Here is a 21,315-nt window from a genome sequence, read left to right on the forward strand (position 1 = left end):
GCGGCGTCAGCTTACTAAGGCCACCATCGTGACGAATCCACCAATGAACTAGTTAACTACACCACCATTTTATTCCCGTGGCCCTTCTTTCCTGGGCTCCAACGCCGCTTTTCATGACTCCCAGCCAGACTCAAGAGGCTGCAGGAGTCCGAAAGGATCTACCGGCTCTCTCACTCCTGCCCCTTGTCTCATGCGGATACGATCTGCAGATACGGCCAGTCATATTGCTGTAAGGAACAAGTACATGGCCATCGCTCGATGCAATGACACCTTATGGGAACGGCCTTGCGACACGGTGCTGATCAGACGCCGGGCTCTGGAAACGCCATGACACCAAAGCATCAGGAGCTAAAATGTGCCTCGTTTCGCTTCTCCCGGCGCCGCATTCCCCAAGTGCATTCTCTGCTGGACCTGCTGCTCGTTGCGCTCGAGGCGGTGGACCAGTTCCTGGCATACATCGGTGTGGTGTTGCTGGATGGATCTCAGCTGTTGCTCGCACAACCGAATTCGCTCTTCCTGGGCTTCGAAGAGCTGGTCAAGCACCCGGTTGCAATCTTGCCGATATATCTCCAGGACATCATTAATCATCCTTCTCTCGCTCTCTATTTCGCGTATAATGTGCTAGGAACAGTCTCAGTAGTGTTGCAGTCATCCTTCATGAATAGGTTGACCTTACATCGCTAGTTGCTTGCAGAGATAACTGCCAGCTTGTCTGCTGGGGCCTCCCGTCTGCGCCAGCGCTCAACGTGACGGGCTTTGACTTCGACAGGCCTTGTGGTGACTTTCGGAATGGACTCGCCTGTGCTGTCGGACGATGTGTATTCTGGGACTTGCTCTCGCCTCCTGGTGCGAAACGTCCATTAAGGGCCAGCTGCACCGCATTTCTCGGACCTTGCGAAGTCTTCCCAGATCCGTGTACATCGGTGCATACCTTGAGGCGCTCCTTTAAGGAAAGGGGCTCCTTCGAACTGATATAACTCATGCAGGCCTCGTCCTCAGAATGTTTAAAATTGCTCGGGACACTGGGCGACACAGACATATCCTTACTGCACAGGGTGGCGCCTTTCCTGCATGACGCGGCTAGATTATGCCCACTCTCTGCATTGGTAATTTGCTCGAGATAAGCCACAGTATCTCGATCCTTGTCAATTATATCTCCTTCGGTGACAGAGGACTTGCCTTCCTCGACTGACGTTTGTATATGTTCCCGGACTGGCATAATTTCCCGAACCACACTTTCTTTTCGTTCGCCAAACAGAAGTCGCGGGCTTCCATTAGGATCGACAATGATGGATCTCGGTGTCAGTTTAGTATATTTCGTAGGATGGCCGATTTCTTTGTAAATATGCGGTGAAGGCTCTCTCGCCAGCAATCTTCCCGATTCGACATATTCTCTGTTCACATTGTACTGTAGATGGCCTGAACTGGGCAAACTTGATTCCTCACTCATAATAAGTGGACTTCTGTTGGTTTTTAATGCTGAACCTAAAATGCCGATGTCTCGATCAGCCCTAGTGCCTGCATTGCCCGACTGGAATAGACCGTTTCCAAAGGGACGCTGTGTCCCGACCCTCGATGCGATGGGACTGCATGTCTGGAGTCCCGTTGCTTGTTCTCCGTCATCTAAATCCCAGATCCTGGCTCTTTTTCTGAGTTTGACGCTCAAATTCTCTGTATTGAAGTCATCCTGAAACCCGTGCATGACGATCTCATGTGATGACCCAGACATTGACTGATTGTCAACCATAATATACTCTTCTTCGACATGCTCCGCCGAGCGTAAGTCCTCGACTAAAGTCCTGTCGCTTGGATGCATATGAGTTGATTTGGGACCTCGAATAAGTAAGCCGTCTGATCGAACAGGTTCGTTCGGAGCTTCTTGCGTGCTTTCCCTTTGCGTATGCTCCAAGGCATCCTCTTTGCTATCAGGGCTTGAAAGATTGTCTTGTTTAAAGGCTGCAAGCAATTTGCTTCCAACTGCATGCCCCCTACCTCGGAACCTTCGGTGATCTGTATGGAATTTTTCAACAAAGCATAGATAATCGTTTTCCTGGATCTCGGCTGTGGATTCATCAATGGACTGTTCCTCCACACTACCTTTCTCATCCTGAATAAAAGGAAATTCACTGCACGCCAACACAAGAGAACTGTCGTTTTCGTTGGAATCGATGGCAGTAGCCTTTGTTTTAATATCAATTTCATTTGTTTCAAGGTTACTATTTTCTGCGCCTTCCCTTCTGGAAATTGTGGATGGCTTCATAGTTTCCTTAGTGTTCTTTTTCCCTCCTTTGCGTTTAGTGCGTGGGTGCCCGCCTTTCTTGGATAATATGCTTTTTGCTGGGGCCGTCCTTCTCTTACCCAAAGAGATCTGTCCCTTTTCAAAAACACATCCGTCACCAGGCATTGGTGAGGAGACCGAAGTAACTTCTGCCTCTTGATGTTTCGACCTGTCTGCCTCGTCACTAGGTCGAAGATCTTCATACCAATCAACAACAGGTTTAGAATTGGTTGAATACACCTTCTGTTTAGGATGTCGCGTGGAAAAAATCAAAGACTCCTGAGTGTTTGACAGTTTACCTCTTCTCTTCCCAGAAGTCATTCTTGTCTGACGTCTTGTGGTAGTTTTCGTTGCGCGTGCAGTTTTACGGCTGGGCTTTTTCTGTAGAGGTGTAGGTGCCTCTTTTGGTGGCTGATCATGTGCTGAATCTTTGGGTCTGTATTTGGGTTTAAGTATAACAGGCTCATTGGGCCTAGGCACTTTCGCTGCGTGACGCAAAGTACGGCCTCCTGTCTGTAGATCTTTCAGCGACCTGGACACCAGTGTGTCTAAAACGGGTGAGGCCAGTCTGCATGCAGGACCTTCCCGCTGGTCTTGCAGAGGGCTGGAAGACAGGAAGCATTTTTCATAAAGATTTCGTTGGCCCTTTTGTAATTGAGTGTATTCCAAGGTGTCATCATGCAGATCCTCTTTGCTATTTAGCTGTATGTCCGGTGATACGTTCTCTGAGGGTTCATCGGATGTCCCCTCAGGCTTTCCTTTTCTCGGGCCCGTGTTCCCCTGTGGACTCGTTTGCAGGCCGGAGGACTTTTTCGAAATTTCCTCCCCTGTGTCCAGCTGCACCAAAAGAGAGGAAGATCTTCGAATGTTTGTACTCGGCCTTGGGGAACCCCTGGGGTTCTGGCAAATAATCTCGATTGCCTTCTGTAGATCACTAAGATCGTTGTTAGAGGCTATGCCAAGCACATGGCCGCTGAAACTCCGTCGTCTATCATTTAACGATATTGGATTTGATCGGGATAGGGTACAAGTAAGTCGATATCTTCTCTTATTGGAGCTGTCTAAAAGCTGTTGTGCATGCTGATAAATGTTCCCAAGACGAACTTCGGTGTATTCGAGCTGTGCTCTAGATGTTTCAGTTTGGTTTCTCACGAAAGCTAAGCCATCTTTGGTAGGAATGACGAGGACAGTGCCATCGATTAGAGGCGCTTTAGCGTCAATGTCAACTGATTGAACCAGGAAGCAATTCCGGGAGTTGGTATGGCACCCAAGAGCCTCTGCGGACTGCTCTTTCGTATGACTGAGTGGATTGACTTCGTTGTTGAAGTCATGAAAAAGCTGTAGTACGCTATTTCCATAAACTCCTAGGCATTCGAAGAAAGTAGTTCTCTGTTCGGTGCTGTCCGGGGGCCAGGGCAGGTCTATGCTCACTCCAGACTTGTGCAATGTATGCAAGATGGTAGTTGCAAATACCTTCAAAATTGCATCGGCTTCGTTAAGGAGAATAGATGGAAGTCTGGAAACTACTTGCGTCAGTAAAAGAGTTCCTCTATATTAATGTGTGGTACCGTGACAATTTCACTTCCTGATGCTCCACCAGAAGAGCACCGTTAAGCTCAGACTCGGATATTATGTCGATTAGTATTTTACCAGCCTGTTATCGGTCAATAGCAATAAATTACATGGAGCACTTAGACTTACCAGTCTTCGTAGTCGGACAACATGCTCCTCGGTAGCGAATATATGATACAGGCTCTGGATCAATTTGGCTAGGAGCAATCGTGACTGTTCCCCAGCCTGTGGTACTGTCGCTTGATGTACCATACATCCTGAGTCTCGTATAGATTGAGGTTCATCCTAGTGAGATCATTAGACATTTGGCAGCTGTAGTGACTAGTATGGATTCGGACCAGTAGGAGATAAAGCCCATTTTGCGGTCCATCTTCTACATTTGAAGTGAGTAGTATGTATGCCAGACATCGTAGCGAAGTGTTCTCGAGCACATGGACAATCCGTTTGTTATCCGTCAGCATTGAAAGTATCTGGTGGATGTTGAAGGCATTGTCAATAGGCTTGTTTTGCAGCAAGGCTTCCACAAGATGACTCGAGAAAGTGTAGAGTCGAGGATTATGCGAAAGACAATTGTAATAAGGCCCCGGTCCTGGTACTGTATCCTCGGAGTCACTACCTCCACTGGCCAAGCATGCCAGTTGCGAAGCCAGTTCTGGAATACAAGCCCATTGTGGATCTTCCTGGGCCATTTCTGAGATGCTGGAACTCATTCTGTGTCTTGTGGGTTGGTTTGCGTATGCCAGCCGCTTGAGCCGAAGAGGCTAAGGTGGGTAGGTAGTAGGTGTACAGGTCAGGAACGGCAAACAGCGCTGCTTGCTTCCAGATACAACAAGAGGCAGGCCAACAAGTCTGTCACATGATGCTACGCTCGTATTTTCCAACATTGTCGCCGACATCTAGTAGTTTCCCTCTCGCCAATTATCTTGGGATTCATTCTACCTCTTATGTTAAGACGAACAAACGCCACACCAGGTCGTCATCTAAAGGGTGATCTTAGGAGACTTGCATCCTGTTAGTCAGTATAGGGGGATCATAATGTGGTCAGCCAAAGGATTTTTTCTCGAGACTGCACTACGAGGCACCAACATGACTGACGCTCCACGCCGGCCGTGTATAGTCATTATTCACACAAAGCTCTGGGCGGTGCTCGCCTTATTCTAACATGCAAAAAAAAAAAAAAAAAAAAAAAAAAAATGAAATGAAATGAAATGAAAGTGGGGGGGATAATAATAAGCATAAGTACCTCATTGTCACAGTGGTAATTGTTGGAAGCTAGAGACTTTCGACCTCAATTTGACCTCTGCTGGATGGTTAGAGCCGCGTTCAGTTCGAGAGACATGTTGCTCCGGGGTGATTGGTGTGAAATCACGCAACCCTCCCTACCAGTATGCGGGCAGGCTTAGCTAATGATCTCACTGGATATGTCAAACCATCAACAACAATTTCCTTAAAAAACCACCTTCCAGAGCCAACAACCCCCCACTGTTGAACTTGAGAAGTTTTGCGAAGGTCTTCCTCGAGAATCCATGGCTTGGTCAGCCGGACGGCTACTGGAGTATCCGTTCCGAGACTTATACTAGTAATGGGAATATGGCTTTCCGGCAGCGCCGTGCAGCCTCCTGACTGGCCTATATCATGGCGGTCCCCTTTTACTCACATTTCCATAATCCAGATTGACTGACAAAAATTTACTCAGCCCAGCACTGTTCATTCCGGGAATTCAAACTGTCTGGAAATGGCGGAGGCGAACCAGGACGAGGAGGGATGTCTCCCTGTCTCTCGAGTGCGCCGGTCAAGCATAATCGCGACATTCGGAGAATTAGACGCTTTATCCGGAATTGAGACTCTCTCATCACAGGATATGGATCATTCACTCCAAACGTCTTACGAGAGGCAGCGAGTGTCGACAACGAATCAGTCCCTCGACGGTGACCCCCATCTCTCTGAAAAGGCCGTGGCTCATCATCTCGAGAAAATAGGAGACGAGAACCCCCCGCTTGAAAAGACCGTCCTGTACCTTGCTTACGGTTCGAATTTATACTCGGAGACATTCCTAGGGAGGCGGGGCATCAAGCCACTTTCTCGGATCAACGTGGTCGTCCCAGACTTGCAACTTACGTTCGATATTCCGGGCGTGCCCTACACGGAACCCTGCTTCGCAGCAACTAAGTTTCGCAATCCTGCAGGCGGGAAAGATAATGCAGACAAGGTTGAAGACAGTGGATGGAACGGACAGGCCGCCTCGGAGTGCTCGCGTCTCATACCCGGGGAAACCTCGGGCTACACCTCCAACATACCGCTTGTTGGCGTTGTATATGAGGTCACTCTCGCCGATTACGCCTGGATAATAGCGACGGAAGGTGGCGGACGTGGATACAAAGATCGAGTCGTTGACTGCTACCCGTTCCCCGAGTCCTATAACTCCGCGGATCCGATTCCTGAGCGTCCAAATACAAACCCCTTCAAAGCCCACACACTGCTGTCTCCCTTCGAAGAATCTTCCACGGGTACAAGTATAACTACATCTATCCCGTGCTTCAGCCCTCCGGTACGCCTCAACGCCCAGCCATCTGTTCGCTATCTCAACTTGATCGAGATGGGCGCCGCCGAACATGATCTTCCTATCGCCTATCGAACGCATCTCTCTATGATACAACCGTACAAGATCACTTCCCTGCGTCAACGTATTGGAAAGGTGGTATTTCTGGGATTTTGGGGGCCATCGCTGCTTCTTGTCCTTCGACTCTCGAGAAGCCTTGCGGGCACAGATGGTCGCAGTCCCGGATGGCTTATGAGTTTTGGAGATTTTGTATTCTCTGGGATGTGGCAGTCCTATGACAAGATATTTTCAAGGATCTTCAGTGACGGTGAGAGGACAGTCGATCATGATAGCACCTGATAACGGCATCTCAGCCTCGGCGAACTACGCCAGATCCACTGGCGAATCGATCAAAAGCGAGTCAACGCATGATACGAATAGATAGTAGTGACATATATGTATATATATATATTCAAGAGCTCTAGCAATCCACTCAACTTTCCGCGCTGGGAGGTCGAATATTTATACGAAAGCCCACAATCGGAAGCTAACAAAGGAAATTGTGACATTGGGGGTTCAAGCAACATTTTCAAAGGAGAATAAATATCTAAGGTACAGATACAAGTGTCCTGAGTAACATCTAACGAAATAGGCAGAGACCATCGAATAGAGTGACAGGTTGAAGGAAAAGGCGACGTGGAACCAACGTGAGTTGGAACATGGATTAGATCAAGGCTCGCTAGCCGCCTATATTCTTCCTCCGCGGTGTGCAATTCATACAGTCCGCTGCAACATTCAGCGCCGGGGAACGGGAGGGCTGTACACAATCTTTCTCGTCTTGATCGGGGACCACTTGTAACGCTTAACCCAAACGCTAACAGCGAACAGACCGGTGAGGAGGGTGATAGCCTTGACACCCATCTTCTTGCGGTCATCCATCTCGGGCTCGGCAGCCCAGTTGAGGAACTCGGTAACGTCCTTGGCCATCTGGGAGGTGGTGGCGGGAGTTCCGTCCTCATACTCAACAACACCATCGAAGAGGACACGACCCATGGCAATAGCTGGATAAAGTCAGATTTGACCCCGTGGAACTAGACACGACAAATGAATTATAACATACCGGTACCGGGGAAGTAGGGGTTGAAGTTCATGCCCTCCTGGACGGTAGCGCCAGCCGGAGGCTCATCGGGGTAACCAGTCAGCAGGTTGAAAATGTAGTTGCAGCCGCCGTGACGGCCCTTGACGATCAAGCTGAGATCCGGGGGCAGGGCACCACCGTTGGCAGCACGAGCGGCCTCCTCGTTCTTGTAGGGACCAGGGATGTAGTCGGACAGCTTTCCGGGGCGTTTCTCGATCTCGCCCTGGTCGTTGGGCTCGGTGTCGTATTCGTTCTCCTCGGCCATGGCCTTCATCTCATCAACGGTGTGCATAACACCGACGAACGAGCGCCAAGGCACACGAGTCAGGGAGTGGCAGCTGGCGCAGACTTCACGGTAGACCTGGAATCCACGGCGGAGGCTGAGGTGCAAAATATGAGTAAGGGTGCCGAAGTCGGGGACGGGCGACAATAGCTATTCGCCCGGATTTGGGGAACTCACGCCTGATGATCGAAGGTCTTGTTCCACTTGGCGTGCTCCCAAGGGTATGCGGTAGGGTGCAATCTTAAATTCGAAGCGTCAGCCTTTATCAACAGTCGAGCCGGTAAGGCGATGCCTCGGTCGGAGCAGCGGAGCAGCTAGCTACCCCCCGGCCATCTCCAAGGTATCACAATGGATCCACTCACCCCTCCTCAGCAGGTGTCATGGCAAAAGCTTCCTGGCCATAGAGATACGCGGCGGATCCGAGAGCGACAGCGGTAGCGGCGGACGCGGCAAGTGTGAGGTGGAAGGGGGAGCTGGCGGATTCGGCACCGGCGGACGAGGAAGACGCACGCTGAGGGGGGGATTAGTTAGTGGGAGACGTTCATGGAAGCCCTTCTGGTCGATTGGGAAGCGATTGTCCTCATCCATTGGGTTCAATGGGCATCAATGTCGGGGAAGTGCGTACCGTGGAGGTCTGGCTCAAGGACTGACGTGCGACACCCCGGAAGGGCACGCTGCGCAAAACAGTACGTGCCAGCATACTGACGATGTGATAGACCCTCCGGACAATGGGTATTCAGGAAGGCACGATAGCCACAGAAGGGGAGGGGGGAGGGGGAGGGGGGGGGTAAGGCTGGAGCGCACAGGGAGAATGTGCTTTTGGAGGTGAAGTCGAGGTTGGTCGAACGGGTCAAGTTTCTCTTGGGTTTGCGGATTGCCTAAACCCTCACTCTGATTGGTCACCGCCCCGGTTCTAACTGTCTTCGGCTGAAAACCGCGACTTTCCGGAACAACAATTTTCGGAGACCGCTTGACTGTTATGATGATGACAGCAGCCTCAACAAAGATTGATAAGCATTTCGAGGGGAGCTTGCAGGGAGATTCAATTGCTGGCATTCAACATCTAGCGTCTGGCTATGTTTCGATTACAGCGATCTCTCCATCTCCATCCTACGTCCCCGTCCGTCCTACGCAGAGCCGCGTACCAATCCTTCCGCTCTCATTGGCCGTTGGTCCGTGTCGCCCCCGAGTGCTCTTCCACCATCGCCTCCGCCTTCGCCTGGGTTTCCGACGCTATTCCCATGCGCAATGCTTGAATAGCCGTCCGTATATCATACCGGGCACTGTTGCTGTATAACACCAAGGAAAGGGCAGGTAATCGCCGGATGGTGCGGCCGCTAAGCCCCTAATGTACAGTCAGTCAGTCCCGGATGATCGATCCCCGTCCAACGTCGGCATCCCTCGCAAGGAAACGTCTCGACAACACTGACCTCACTCTCCAAAACTGCATCAGCCAGCAGCTTGGGGATTGCATTTGGGAACGTCTTATAGTGCAAGATCATCTCGTTAAAGGATGGTAGGATGAGCTGTTCCGCAGGCCGCTCCACATACTGCAACGGATCGTTCGGAGTGATCTGGACCACGTCAAAACAAGCACCTTCAATGATCCCATGTCGACCCAATTCCTCTAGACAGTCTTTGGAGATCTTGTAGACCGGCCTGGCAGCCAGTCGAGGAATATACTGTTTTATGTCGACGCGGTCGAGAAAGGCTTGGTCCTGAACGAAATGCATGAGCTATCGACTTCATCCAAATGGAACTTCCGATCGGACCATACCAGAGCTGTGACCAAGTTGCTTGTGCAGACAACAATCACATTCGGATGCTCTTTCAGCTTATCCAGGCCTGTCAATAGAGCGTTAACCGCCCGAATGGCATCGAAGGGCTCATTTCCATTCAATGCCCTGTCTCTCCGAGAGGCCAGTGTCTCTATCTCGTCTATGAAGACGCAAACGAAAGTATCATCTTCCTCCTCAAGCAACGACTCTATGTTCTCGAACATTCTGCCGACCAGCTTTCCACTCTCACCAAAAAATTTACTTCCTAGGGAATGCGCATTGACCTCGAATAGCTTGCTTCGAGGGTAATGCTTTCCCAGACGTATGGCAAGCTTTTGAGAAAGACCGCGACTAGATCGGTTAGCAACCGATAGCATGACACCTTGTAACTAAACGCACCAAAGGCTCGTCTTTCCTGTTCCTGGCGGGCCCCATATGAGGATCAACCTGTTCCATGTGATGACCCATTTACCAAGTCTTTGGACAGAAAATGACACTGCGCATAACCGTTAGAGAGGCTCCTCAGACACAGGTACAAGCAAGACCTCTTACCCATTCTACTTATAGCGGAAAGGAGCCTTGATTGTATTGGCAGGTCGAATTGCAATCTAAGCCATATAGTGAGTGAACTGCTCTTGAGTATTGGAAGACAGCAAGGAATCCGCCATAGTCTTACGACTCCCATAGCCCGTCCAGATCTATGCTCGGTAGAACCAGTATTCTTGCCCTTGAGTCATTATCCGACTCGTCTGCCGGACCTTCGAGCGACTGTGTATGCTGGGAGCTCTGCTGCTCGGGTTGTGTGTGGAGTTGGTACGCTTGGACGTCTAGCTCGACCTGCTGAAGTCGATATGCTCCAGTATCCAAATTTCCCCCGCTGCATTCGATGACGAGGATTGAATCAAAGTCCTGGGCGTACGACTCATTTAACCCTCCTATAGCGTCTTTAGAATGCTAGTCTGGGGCATCTTTCGCCTGCAGGGCCTTACCTACCGAATGAAGAGATCTCTTGTCCGATGGAGAGGGCGACAAAATTGTCCAGGAGCCATTTTGTAACCCCATCTCTGATCTACTGACCGGTCAAAGCGTTGGATCAATTGAAGAATAGGTTCGGCTGGAGACAGCATACCAGATCAGTTCGCACAATGATTCCGTCCTTGCTTTTAACAAGAGCCTCGACGTGCAGAATTGGTAGTTGAGAAACATCTGGAGGACTTCGAAAAGTGCTATCAAGATTCATTTCCGGTTTATGTGATCTACTTATGGAAACTGAGTAAACCTGCAACAACTTGAAAGGCAAAGGATGGCTGCTTGTTCGTGAAAACTTTAGGATGTAGCACTACGGCGGAAAGTTGGGAGAGTACACAGCGAACAAGCCATCTGCTACCAATCCGCTCTCAGCAGACCAACTACTACCTGGGAACTAGGCCACCTTAAATCTACCCACTCTTCAGAATATGAGATATGACCTGGTCAGTCAGTCTATCTTTATGTGAACCCAAAATAATCACAGCCAATTTCTACTATTTTGCACGTAGGAAGTGAACTAATGGAGTAGTGTGTGGTCTGGCACTGCATATCATGTTATGTAAGTGGATATATTAAAAACAACCTACTGGGGCTGATCAGACGCTTGGGCCTGGTGCACAGTACCTATGGTTGATGCGCATGTTCCAATAATAGTAGTACGATTATTGTTGAGGTTCCATTCACTTACAGCAGATACCACTACTAGTAGGTAGTAGGTAGGTCCCTTAATATATTTCACTGCGCTGTGGAACCCCCTCACAAAACACGAAGTGTGATGTCGGAGATTCCCATTGGGGACTCTCACCTAGATACAATGAGTATTATAAGCTATAGATCATCTTATGACAGCTCTGCTACCACACAGTCCTGCAGGGAAACATGCTTGTTGACTGCGACCTATCTACTATACTTTCCTTGGGGAGGTGAACGGTGAAGATGGTGAATCCCCCCGGAATGGAAATCTGCCGGCCGATCCAACCATGGATTTTCCGGGGTCTGCCGCCCATATGACGAACGGCCAACCAGCCCCCCTTTCGATTAATCCAGGCGATGGACAGCCCCATCTTTTGAACGAGCAGGATATGGTTCAACCATACGAACATAGCTTTCATGATCGATCGTTCCTCCTCCCTCTCCCTCCCGAAACTATCTCGGTGTTGTTTGATTTCGCAGGTCGTCTCCCGGTCGACAAATTGGGGCTGCCCCGCGGAGCGAGCTAGTCGGTCGGCGGACACACTGGAACCCTGGGCCTGACCGGCTTGCCCGCGCTGAGCTTCTGGAGCGTCTGACAGACGACAGCGTATCTCTCCCAATGCCGATTCGGTCACTACACGATGCAGAAAGCGAGGAATGGGCCAGGCACTGGGGTGAAGCCGCGCAAGGATGTTCTGGCTTCACTCAAAATGGCTTCGATGGAGGAAATCTCCAGGGCCTCCCTCCCGGCAGGTACGTTCCCGCATGCAGCAACAGGAAGCAGACAGGACGAGAGGGTGGAACACATCCTATGGGGTCAACAGGATTCTAACCTAGACTAGAGATCATGTCCTCAATCCTTGACTATCTTTCCCCAGTCGATCTTATACGAGCAGCTCGGTCGTCAAAACTTCTGCGCGAGATAGCATACGATGATACGAGATGGGTTCAGAAGCTGAAACGGATGGGATGCTGGGATGAGGTGGAAGCGAGAAAACACACGGAAGAAGTTTTTGGTACAATCGCTGACATGCCAAGTGTCGAGCGCCAAGAAGCTGTCGATGTGCAGCAAACGCATGGTGCGCCTGCTGGAAAGGGTTTGCAGGCCACCGAGTCTGATTTGAAATCCATTTCGGACGGATTCGACCAAATCAGACTTTCCACTGCCACCGCTGTCGATATATCGGACGGCTCAGACAGTGACCCAGTCCTGGGCGTGTTGAAACGAGTGAAATCGATACGTGGAGAGGCGCGCCAGGAGTATGGAAAGATACATGCGGCGCTGGCGCCATATTACGAGGACATTTCCACGTCCGGTGCCTCTCCAGACAATCTGCTTTTCAAACAATATACCGATCCGCTGCACCAAGCCATTATTCTTTCGCAGCTGCAATTGTTTTCCAAATGCGACTCCACGGACGACTGGCGTGAACGAGTCGCACGGTTGCAAACAGCTGTGTCGATGTTCGAAACAGCTGCTCTTAAGGAGTTCCGACATGGATATGAAACTGAGGACATTGACGACAGGATGAGGAAGTACGCTCATGTACTCTACACTTTGAACGGCGGAAGCGCAGCTGCTGAGCTTTTCATCCACCACAACCACCTTGTTACTCGAAGATCAGATCTCGGCAGAGTAGCGGATTGTATTGATCCCCTAGCGCAGCAGGTCAAGCTTCAACATACCCAGGTGTTTTTCACTCGACTGAGTGTGGCTTACAACGAAGAAGTCTCGATCATTAACCGCGCTTTCCCCCCGTCTTTGAAGGTTGCTACGCCTTTTATTGATAAGCTAGGACAGGATGTATTGTATCCGTTCCTAACCGCCATATTTGATGAGCTACATCGCTTGGATATCGAAGCCTACCTGACGGCCATTTCGGGGACTTTTGCCCAATGTCTCAACCTGTTGGACACGCTGTTACCAATTCAAAGCTCGGATGATAGTTTTGACGAGTTCTTGGAACGTGTTATTGTGAAATCATACGAACCTCACCTGGATCTGTATCTTGCAGAGGAATTGGATCATTTTCGAGCGGGGTCTGAGGCAGCTGTGGGGGAGTGGGATAGACAACTGCTAGAACAGGCAGCTTCAACTGAGTCATTCTTGATGTCGAACATCAATAGACAGGCGGATAAGCGGGACTTCCTGACCTCGTTCAAGAAAGTGATTATGGCACCGGTCGCTATTCTTCCCAGCTTTTCGGGGAACAAGGCAAATGAATCAAAACGGTTCTCGGAACCCACCCCTAGCGACACATCATCTTTGAAAAGCCCCAATAGATTCTCGACCATTGCTTCACCGACGACCCCTCCGATACTGGACGCTCCCCCGACCACGGAACTTGCAGCAAAGGCTGCAATCATGAAGTCTAAGATGGAGGGCATTCGGTCACTTTTTAGCATTGAATTGGCCCTGAGCCTAGTCCATGCGGCCAAATCGAGCTTGGAGCGTGCCGCGCAATTCGTCAAGATTAAAGGCGAGTACGGAATTGCCGTGAAGCAGCAGTGTGAGGCCATATTTGTTGCCCTGGTGCGAATTTTAGGGCACCGTCACCTGATCGGTGGCTTCAACAGGGCCGTTGACCACCTATCGAACTACCGGCCACGCGAGCAAGGGGAACGGGATCAATCCGGTGTTGAGCCCTTGGTCACCTTCCTAGAGCTGGTGAATGTAGGCGATCTCATTCTCCAAATGATCGACGTCTTTTATGAGCAGGAGCTCATCGGCACAAAACTGACGGACCGGAACGATTTCCTCGATCCCGCTGTGAAGGAGAAGAAGAAGTTCGAGCAAAACCTCGATGAACGTGTTGCTGCCGGACTCAACAAAGGAATCGATGTCCTCATGGAAGAGGTGGACTACATTCTTGCGACAAGACAGTTGGCGACCGACTTTAACCCTAGCATCTCCACTGATCCGTACAGGAGAACGATGGATGTTAGCATCACAGAAGCAGCTGCGGCTGTAGTTGATGTGGTTTCGTCTCATACGCAGATGCTGGTCGGAAGCACGGACAAGAGTATGCTGGACGTCTTTAACCAGGAAGTCGGACTGCGTCTATTTTCGGCTCTGTGCAAGCATCTCAAGCGACAAAGAATCAGCGTCGAGGGATCTTTAAAGCTAATCAGGTATGCTTATCCCATTAAGTCACCCACCTGAACAAGGCTGATGTCACCTAGCGATATGAACCATTATTTCAAGTTCATCCAGAATTTCAAGAACAATGATCTCCTTCTCTACTTCAAGGCGTTCCGGGAACTGTCGCAGATATACTTGATCGACCCTTCTGATGCCAAGGAGCTGGCTACGATCATCGCCGACGCGGATCGCTTCAATGGGATCTGGCGGGTGGAAGAGGTCTATGAGTTCGCTGAGCGCCGAGCGGATTGGTACCAGGTGAAACGGGACGTTGAACGAGCCATGTATGGGATTGGGTGTAATGTTATGTAAAGGATTATGCCCAGCATTATGAAGATACGGTGTATATAGAGCTACGAATACCCCAGGGCTTTGCCATTTGCCGCAGCGTTGTGTCATGGATAGAGAGGGTAGACCACGGGGTGATGCAACGATATAGATTGGATTATGTACATACACCTGGTCAATCTTCGAGTGAAATAGTTGACTGAAGGGTGAGCAGACCTGGGAGTTCATGGCTTACACTGGGTAATAATATCCAGTGATGTCAACATACTCTGTTCACGGTGAAGGTCCGGATCGCATTTCCAGAACCTTAGAATCCACATGTGCTTCTGGCCCTTCCATTCTGACATCAGGATTGAAAAAGCAAATACTACCCCTTCCCCCCGACAAAGAAGCGACGATGTTTCATAACAAAAGTCTTTGGCACCACGACTGCTTTATTGTCCTTGACAATCGGATATAGTGAAACCACCAGACAATCATCCCACCAGACCTGTCACTATCCCATTCCTAAACTTCAAAAACTAACCATGATACTCTGAATCTTCGCCGCAAACCCAGAGAGAATGATATTATACCGCAGGTTCTCTATCTCGACAGTAATCCCCCCCCTCCTTCTCCTTAGCGCCATCTCCCTCGCCGAACAAACCACCGTCGTCATCACCCTCGCCCCTACCGCTCCGCACCCACCCTCCTATACCTCCGAACAGACCTTCCAGGATGCCGTCCTCAGCGTCAGCAACGCTTACCGCAAAGCGCACAATGCGACCCATCTCCTCTGGAATGAGACCCTCACGACATACGCCCAGAACTGGGCTGACGGATGTAAATGGCAACATTCTGTGGGGTTCCTCCCTCCCTCCCTCCTTCCCTCCCCTCCAGCCAGTTCCCACTCCATAGTTATACCACGCCGATTATTCACCCCATACATACCGCATATTCATCAAGACAAAAAGAAACTAGCACATCCATGCTAACAAAAGAACCACCAACCAGCACGGCCCGTACGGCGAAAACCTCGCCTTTGGCTACCCGAACGCCTCCGCCGCGGTCACAGCCTGGGGCGATGAAGGCCTAGAGTACAATTTCCAGGAACCGACGGGCTTCACCGAGGAGACAGGACATTTCTCGCAGCTGGTGTGGCGGGCCACAACGGATGTGGGGTGTGCGGCGGTGAATTGCGGGTATGACGAGACGAAAAACGGGTCCGGGAGCTATGAGCGCCCCCAGGGATGGTATGTCGTCTGCGAGTATGCACCGCCCGGAAATGTCATGGGCGGGAATAAGCTGTTGGGGGACAAGGAGTTCTTCAAGATTAACGTGCAGGCGTCGAGTACGTACTCCGGCCCGTATGAGACCGGGTCCGCGACGGGGTCTGGGACCACCGCGACGGCGAGTAGTAGTGGTGCTGGCGCTCGCGAGAGAAAGACGGGGTTGCTGGGGTTAATAGTGGTTGTAGGTTGGGTAGTATTGGGATGATTTGTGCTTTGCTAAATAGGTCTAGTGGGTTAAAGTATCGATCATGTCATGGGAAGTTGTTTTGAAATCAAGTGCAATAAGCTACATGCGGCAGGCAGAACGGCAGGTTCATCATTGTCTGTCATCTCTCATGCTACCAACATCACATCACGCACATCAAAGTCCCACGCTTGGGAAATATGCAAACATAGATCTATTCACTTTTGATTGTTGTTCCAGACATACCCCCGGGCTGGAACCAATCCAAATGGATCACAGAAGAAGCTCACAGGGAGGGAAAATTGGGAGGCTTCCGAGGTTAAAAAAAGGGCGAGGATATCGACAGACAAGATGCAAGAAGAAGGAAAGGGAAATAGATGGAATGGAACACATTAGATATGGAAATGGACGCCCAATCAACCGATAACCTCTTCGTTCTCCTCGATGATCTCCTCCACAATCTCCTCCACCACCGTTTCGCCCTGGTCGTCGGACACGGCGGGAGCATCCCTGGCCTGCTTGGCCGAGTCGACGTCTTCCGGAACACCGAAAGCATCCTTGTCCTCGGCCAGGAACTCCTTCTCCCGACGGATCCAGGCAACCCACTCGTTGAGAACGCGCTTGCGCGTCTCCACAACAGCAGTGTTGGCAATGTCCACGGCGTACTTGTCCTCCTCGTCGAACTCCTTCGAGTATTCGCGGAGGTTCTTGCGCACTTGCTTCTGCTCCTCCTTGCTGAGAAGGGTTGCGGGGCGAGGGCGCCAGAGGAACTGCTTGAACTTTTCGGTGGGGTGTTCGGCAAGGGTCTGACCGGCGAAAGTGTGGATGTTGTAGCCGTTCTCCATCTGAAGGCACGGGCGTTGGTTAGTAAGAATAAAATGAACAGATAACCAGAAGAAGCTTACCGAGTGAGTCCAGACACTAGCACTGCTGACCACGTAACGGCCAGTAGGATCCCAGTCAATGTCCGTCACACCATAGTGCTCAACGGTCTTCATTAATTGAAGATTGGCGGCCAGATCCTTCTCGCCCTCAGGCTTCTCACCCTCGAAGTCCATATCCCAGAAATCAATGTCGAAGCTAGTTTGCGAGTGGACAGTGGCGACGACAACGAAACGACCCTTGGGCGACCAGTAGATGGCGTTGCTGTTCTTCTTCTCAATGGTGCGCACGAGCTTGAAGTTACCGGCGGAGACACCCTTCTTCTCGGGGGCGAAGAAAGACACGGACGTCTTTGGGAGAACCGCAGCACCACTGGGAGCCTCACCGTTTGTAATCAGGACGAAACGGCCACCGTTGGGCTCCCAAGCAAAGTTGATGACCGTATCCTTCAGGCTGTCGACGACTTCAACGGGGACACCCTTCTCGCGTACCCGGAAAATCTCCAGGTTGGTGGCCATGGACTTCTTCGACTTGGAGTGGCGGTCCACCTTCACACAGACGTAAGTACCTTGCGACTGCCAGTGCAGCTTGACGTCCGACACGTTAAACAGGTTACGCGTACGAACAATCTCCTTCGACGGGACGCTCATCAAAGCAACACGGGCCGGGTTGCTGCCAATTTCGGGAGTCCAGAAGCAGAGCAGCTGTTCGTATTGCTTGACGCCCTCGCGGTTGACTGTAGCGGGGGACCATTCGAAGTCCATAACACCATCGATCTTGACGGAAGTCTTGCCCAGCAAGTTCATCCGGGGCGTTTCGTAGATCGAGATCGACTGGCCTTGTAGCATTCTCGCGACGTACTTTTCGTCAGCGGACCACTTAAAAGCAGGCCACTGGACCTTCTTCTTGGGCTGGGCATCGCCTTCAGCACCGGGACCGGCAGTAAGATCGTGGGAAACAAATGACCGCAGGGGCTTTCCAGTGATAATATCCCAGATGATGATGTTCTTTCCGTCCTCCTCGTAGGTCAGGACCGGGTGACCTTCCTCGACCTGAATGGGGCGGGCGGACCAGGTGGTCAGGTAGCTCTCACCGGGCGAGAACTCGACCAGTTGCACAAAGGGGTGGGGGAACTGCTTTTGCTTCGAGAAGGCGGGTCCACCCCAGAGTTGGACACCCTGGGGGTGGACGGAGGCAAGGTAGGTACCCTTGGGGGACCACTGGACGAAGAGCTGCGTCCAGTGGGCGCGATCGACGACGTTCTCCGGGGGGTTGTTCTTGTTGTTCCAGAACACGCCGACCTTGTCGTTGCGGTAGAGGGCGAACTGGTCACGGGCATTGGCGTCGCCAAGCCATGAACGGAGGTGCTCCTTCTCCTTGAAGGGTTCGATGGTGGGGGGCTTGTATTCCTCATCGATGCGTCCTTCCCGGCCATAGCGGTCGATGTCCATGAGCTTGTTCACGGCGAGGGTGTGCTTCTTATCGAGGGGGACGCCGTGCAGTTGCTTGACGGCAGCGATGGCTTGTTCGGGGGTCTCGTACTCAACGAAGGCGAAACTAGAGGCCAGCGTTAATACTTCCACGATGTCCCCGCGCAGTTTCCCAATACATACCCTTCGGACATGTTCTTGTCGTTGATGGGCATGAAGACGGCATCTTCGGAGGTGTGGCCGACCGTGTTGAGCTTCCTCAACAAGAATTTGATGAGCTTTTGCCGGCTCTCCTCCGGCACGACGGGGAGCCCATCGATGACGACGAATGTATCCAAACCCTCCTCGATCTTGACTTCGTATTGTTCCTTCAAGTCTGCAGGGCGACGACGGGGGGGGGAGCGGCGTCAGCGACGAGGGGCACGGGGATGGCAAGGCAGGATGGACAACAAAGAGTCGCACTCACCGGAGAAGTCAATCTCCTCCTCCTCCTCCTCGTGGAGGTCCTGCTCAGTCAGGGTGTCGAAACTGGGCGCCATGTTTGCGGTCGCAGCGAACGGCGATAAGGGGAGGGTTGATACTGAGGCTGGAAGATCCTGTTCTGGATTTTCTGCTGGTCGACCCCGTTTTGGCTGATTTTAGGGCAAAAGAACAAATCCCAAACCACAAGCGCTTCTGTGTGCGATGTGATGAGTCAGGTATGTGTCAGCAGGTGTCACCTGACCTCTGACTGCCTGACTGCCTGAATCCACACTGTGACTGTAACTGTAAGATTACCTGCGGTACCGATGGTCCGCTCCCGTCCCCGGCCGTGCCACGTGACCCTTAAGTAAGCCCGCCCGCCCCAGCTTCTCGCCGGCTGATTATTGTCTGTAACCGACCTGTACATCGGCTTGGCTGGACATCCATCATAACAATCGCGATCCCACGCATCGTCCCGCTATCCTTTGCTGCTGCGGGTGATAGCTGCTGGTCGTTGTGGGCCGGCCCTCTCTACCTCTCTCTTTGTTCACTATCCCTATATCAATCCTCTCTTCCGTCTTATTTCCCTGCGGAATCTCTCTCTCTCCCATGCCCCGCCGGTCCTAAGCGCCAGCGCTACGCCCAGATCTAGACGATCCTCGCCAGTGCACGACCGCCGTGGCTGGTATCCAGCTGCCGATAGCCTCACTGACTCCCCGATCGTGCCCGGTCAGCAATTGACCCCATTAAAATTCAAAGCCTCCGGTCGGGTCCTGCATAAGGGACGGCAAGCAAAGCTACTGGCTCAAGATGTCGCGTAAGTTCGGAGTCTGATGTTCCCGGGTCGTGCTCCACGGCCGAGATCGCTCTCAACTGACATCATTTGCTTTCCTTTCCTCAGTCTCTCCGGATGCCCGCGATAAATACGTCCCAATCATTGATTCGATCTTAGCCAAGAGTGACCTGAATACCATCTCCGAAAAGCGCATTCGGAAAGGCCTTCAGGATGAGGTCGGCTATGATCTTACCCCGCAGAAGGTCTGCGCCCCGGCCTTTCGCTCTTGTCGCAAACTGCCCTTTCTTGGATCGCAATGGCCAATTTACTATAATGCTGACATGCGTGTATGCCTTAGGCTGTGATCAAGCAGCTCATTATGGAGCGGTTTGACATCTTTGCGGAGAAAGGGGGTATAGAAGCTGAACCCGAGAGGGCGTCAACAACGGCCTCAACCAGTAACGGCCGTGGACATGACCATGATTCCGCAACCCCTGCGGAACCCTCATCTCCTGCTCAATCCTCAAATTCCCAGAAACGTCAAGCGGACAGTGAAGATCGTTCCGATCATTCGAGCAAAACCCCCCCAACTAAGAAGCAAAAGCCCGACAACGACATCGATGCGGATGCCCTATTCGCGGCAAAGCTTCAGGCGGAAGAGAACATGCGGGCTCGCCAGACCCGCGGGGCTGGCACACGCAGAGCCCCGCCCGTGAAGAAGAAGACAGCGTCGACAAAGGCGAAAACTTCGAAGAAAGTCAAAGCCGAGGATGATTCTGATCTTGAATCGGGCTCGGACTCTGGGAAGAAAGTAAACCGATCTGGCGGTTTTCACGTAAGCAAGGCCCCGCTACTGGTGAGATCGGGGCTAACTGTTCCCTAGAAACCTTTAAATCTTTCCCCGGCGCTTTCGGCATTGTTGGGTGGGGAGGTGACGGTACGAATCCCTCAATCTTCTCATTGTCAATCACACGAATGGAAACGCTGATAACATCATAGCTCTCCCGGCCGCAGACGGTGAAGAGACTCTGGCAATACATCCACGAGCATGACCTTCAGGACCCCAGCGACAGACGCCAGATTTGCTGTGACGACGCAATGCGCGCCGTCTTCAAACAGGATCGTATACACATGTTTACGATGACCAAGATTCTCAGCCAGAATTTGTATAGTCCCGATGAATAACCCTTGGTATCTAGTAGAAGCTACAGCAATGCTCTACCTCCAGGGCAGTGCAGCGTGCAGCGGATACACCGCTGCTTTTACGAATATCCGATTTCTATCCACTCGACAGCATTTGGAACCCAGGCGCTATAGTTGTCTTTCATTCCATTCTTTTTTTCTCCCTTTCATTCCCCCATTTTAGCTCCTCTTGCACTCACTGCTACTCTCATTGGCGAAATGACTGCCCTCTTTCCTTGTGTGAATTTGCTTTTCTCTCCAGCGGGAGTTGGTGCTGCCTGTCAGACAGGCGCGATGGATGTTACTATCTAGAGATCATATACGTTTATTGGGATGGACTCATACAGTCCGTCGCGTCATTACATGATATCACCGCAATCATGGCCGTC

General features: G+C 51.4%; 8 protein-coding genes across 8 annotated transcripts; 4 read left to right on the forward strand and 4 right to left on the reverse strand.

Moving 5' to 3' along the window:
- Positions 1 to 101: 101 nt before the first annotated feature.
- BO70DRAFT_378534 (uncharacterized protein) lies at positions 102 to 4,729 on the reverse strand. Its single transcript, XM_025545268.1, has 5 exons — positions 4,189 to 4,729; positions 3,980 to 4,135; positions 3,853 to 3,932; positions 677 to 3,794; positions 102 to 621 (listed from the first exon to the last, which is right to left on the reverse strand). The coding sequence occupies exons 1-5, from the start codon at positions 4,558 to 4,560 to the stop codon at positions 349 to 351; spliced, it is 3,999 nt and encodes a 1,332-aa protein (XP_025401144.1). The 5' UTR covers positions 4,561 to 4,729; the 3' UTR covers positions 102 to 348.
- Positions 4,730 to 5,231: 502 nt separating this feature from the next.
- On the forward strand, positions 5,232 to 6,931 carry BO70DRAFT_360634 (uncharacterized protein). The gene has a single exon (XM_025542831.1). It carries the CDS (start codon positions 5,712 to 5,714, stop codon positions 6,747 to 6,749), a length of 1,038 nt encoding a protein of 345 aa, XP_025401145.1. The 5' UTR covers positions 5,232 to 5,711; the 3' UTR covers positions 6,750 to 6,931.
- On the reverse strand, positions 6,877 to 8,585 carry BO70DRAFT_360635 (ubiquinol--cytochrome-c reductase catalytic subunit CYT1). Its single transcript, XM_025542832.1, has 5 exons — positions 8,436 to 8,585; positions 8,173 to 8,321; positions 7,988 to 8,050; positions 7,510 to 7,907; positions 6,877 to 7,450 (listed from the first exon to the last, which is right to left on the reverse strand). The coding sequence occupies exons 1-5, from the start codon at positions 8,508 to 8,510 to the stop codon at positions 7,185 to 7,187; spliced, it is 951 nt and encodes a 316-aa protein (XP_025401146.1). The 5' UTR covers positions 8,511 to 8,585; the 3' UTR covers positions 6,877 to 7,184.
- A 208-nt stretch (positions 8,586 to 8,793) lies between these two features.
- Positions 8,794 to 11,057, reverse strand: BO70DRAFT_333552 (putative pachytene checkpoint component Pch2). Its single transcript, XM_025540981.1, has 8 exons — positions 10,718 to 11,057; positions 10,582 to 10,657; positions 10,265 to 10,523; positions 10,141 to 10,196; positions 9,988 to 10,084; positions 9,588 to 9,939; positions 9,241 to 9,528; positions 8,794 to 9,155 (listed from the first exon to the last, which is right to left on the reverse strand). Exons 1-8 carry the CDS (start codon positions 10,826 to 10,828, stop codon positions 8,970 to 8,972), a joined length of 1,425 nt encoding a protein of 474 aa, XP_025401147.1. The 5' UTR covers positions 10,829 to 11,057; the 3' UTR covers positions 8,794 to 8,969.
- Positions 11,058 to 11,653: 596 nt separating this feature from the next.
- BO70DRAFT_311855 (exocyst complex component Sec10 family protein) lies at positions 11,654 to 15,070 on the forward strand. Its single transcript, XM_025540200.1, has 3 exons — positions 11,654 to 12,063; positions 12,153 to 14,442; positions 14,494 to 15,070. The coding sequence occupies exons 1-3, from the start codon at positions 11,952 to 11,954 to the stop codon at positions 14,762 to 14,764; spliced, it is 2,673 nt and encodes an 890-aa protein (XP_025401148.1). The 5' UTR covers positions 11,654 to 11,951; the 3' UTR covers positions 14,765 to 15,070.
- Positions 15,071 to 15,087: 17 nt separating this feature from the next.
- Positions 15,088 to 16,264, forward strand: BO70DRAFT_360639 (putative extracellular SCP domain protein Pry1). The gene is made up of 2 exons (XM_025542833.1): positions 15,088 to 15,579; positions 15,734 to 16,264. Exons 1-2 carry the CDS (start codon positions 15,304 to 15,306, stop codon positions 16,214 to 16,216), a joined length of 759 nt encoding a protein of 252 aa, XP_025401149.1. The 5' UTR covers positions 15,088 to 15,303; the 3' UTR covers positions 16,217 to 16,264.
- EifCb (translation initiation factor eIF3 core subunit b) lies at positions 16,265 to 19,130 on the reverse strand. The gene is made up of 4 exons (XM_025542834.1): positions 18,974 to 19,130; positions 18,691 to 18,883; positions 17,101 to 18,634; positions 16,265 to 17,040 (listed from the first exon to the last, which is right to left on the reverse strand). The coding sequence occupies exons 1-4, from the start codon at positions 19,044 to 19,046 to the stop codon at positions 16,612 to 16,614; spliced, it is 2,229 nt and encodes a 742-aa protein (XP_025401150.1). The 5' UTR covers positions 19,047 to 19,130; the 3' UTR covers positions 16,265 to 16,611.
- Positions 19,131 to 19,399: 269 nt separating this feature from the next.
- BO70DRAFT_360642 (SWIB/MDM2 domain protein) lies at positions 19,400 to 21,299 on the forward strand. Its single transcript, XM_025542835.1, has 5 exons — positions 19,400 to 19,786; positions 19,871 to 20,007; positions 20,103 to 20,579; positions 20,628 to 20,681; positions 20,744 to 21,299. The coding sequence occupies exons 1-5, from the start codon at positions 19,780 to 19,782 to the stop codon at positions 20,927 to 20,929; spliced, it is 861 nt and encodes a 286-aa protein (XP_025401151.1). The 5' UTR covers positions 19,400 to 19,779; the 3' UTR covers positions 20,930 to 21,299.
- Positions 21,300 to 21,315: the final 16 nt, after the last annotated feature.

The sequence above is a fragment of the Aspergillus heteromorphus genome, assembly GCF_003184545.1.
Source record: "Aspergillus heteromorphus CBS 117.55 chromosome Unknown BO70scaffold_7, whole genome shotgun sequence".
In the NCBI taxonomy this organism is placed as follows: domain Eukaryota; kingdom Fungi; phylum Ascomycota; class Eurotiomycetes; order Eurotiales; family Aspergillaceae; genus Aspergillus; species Aspergillus heteromorphus.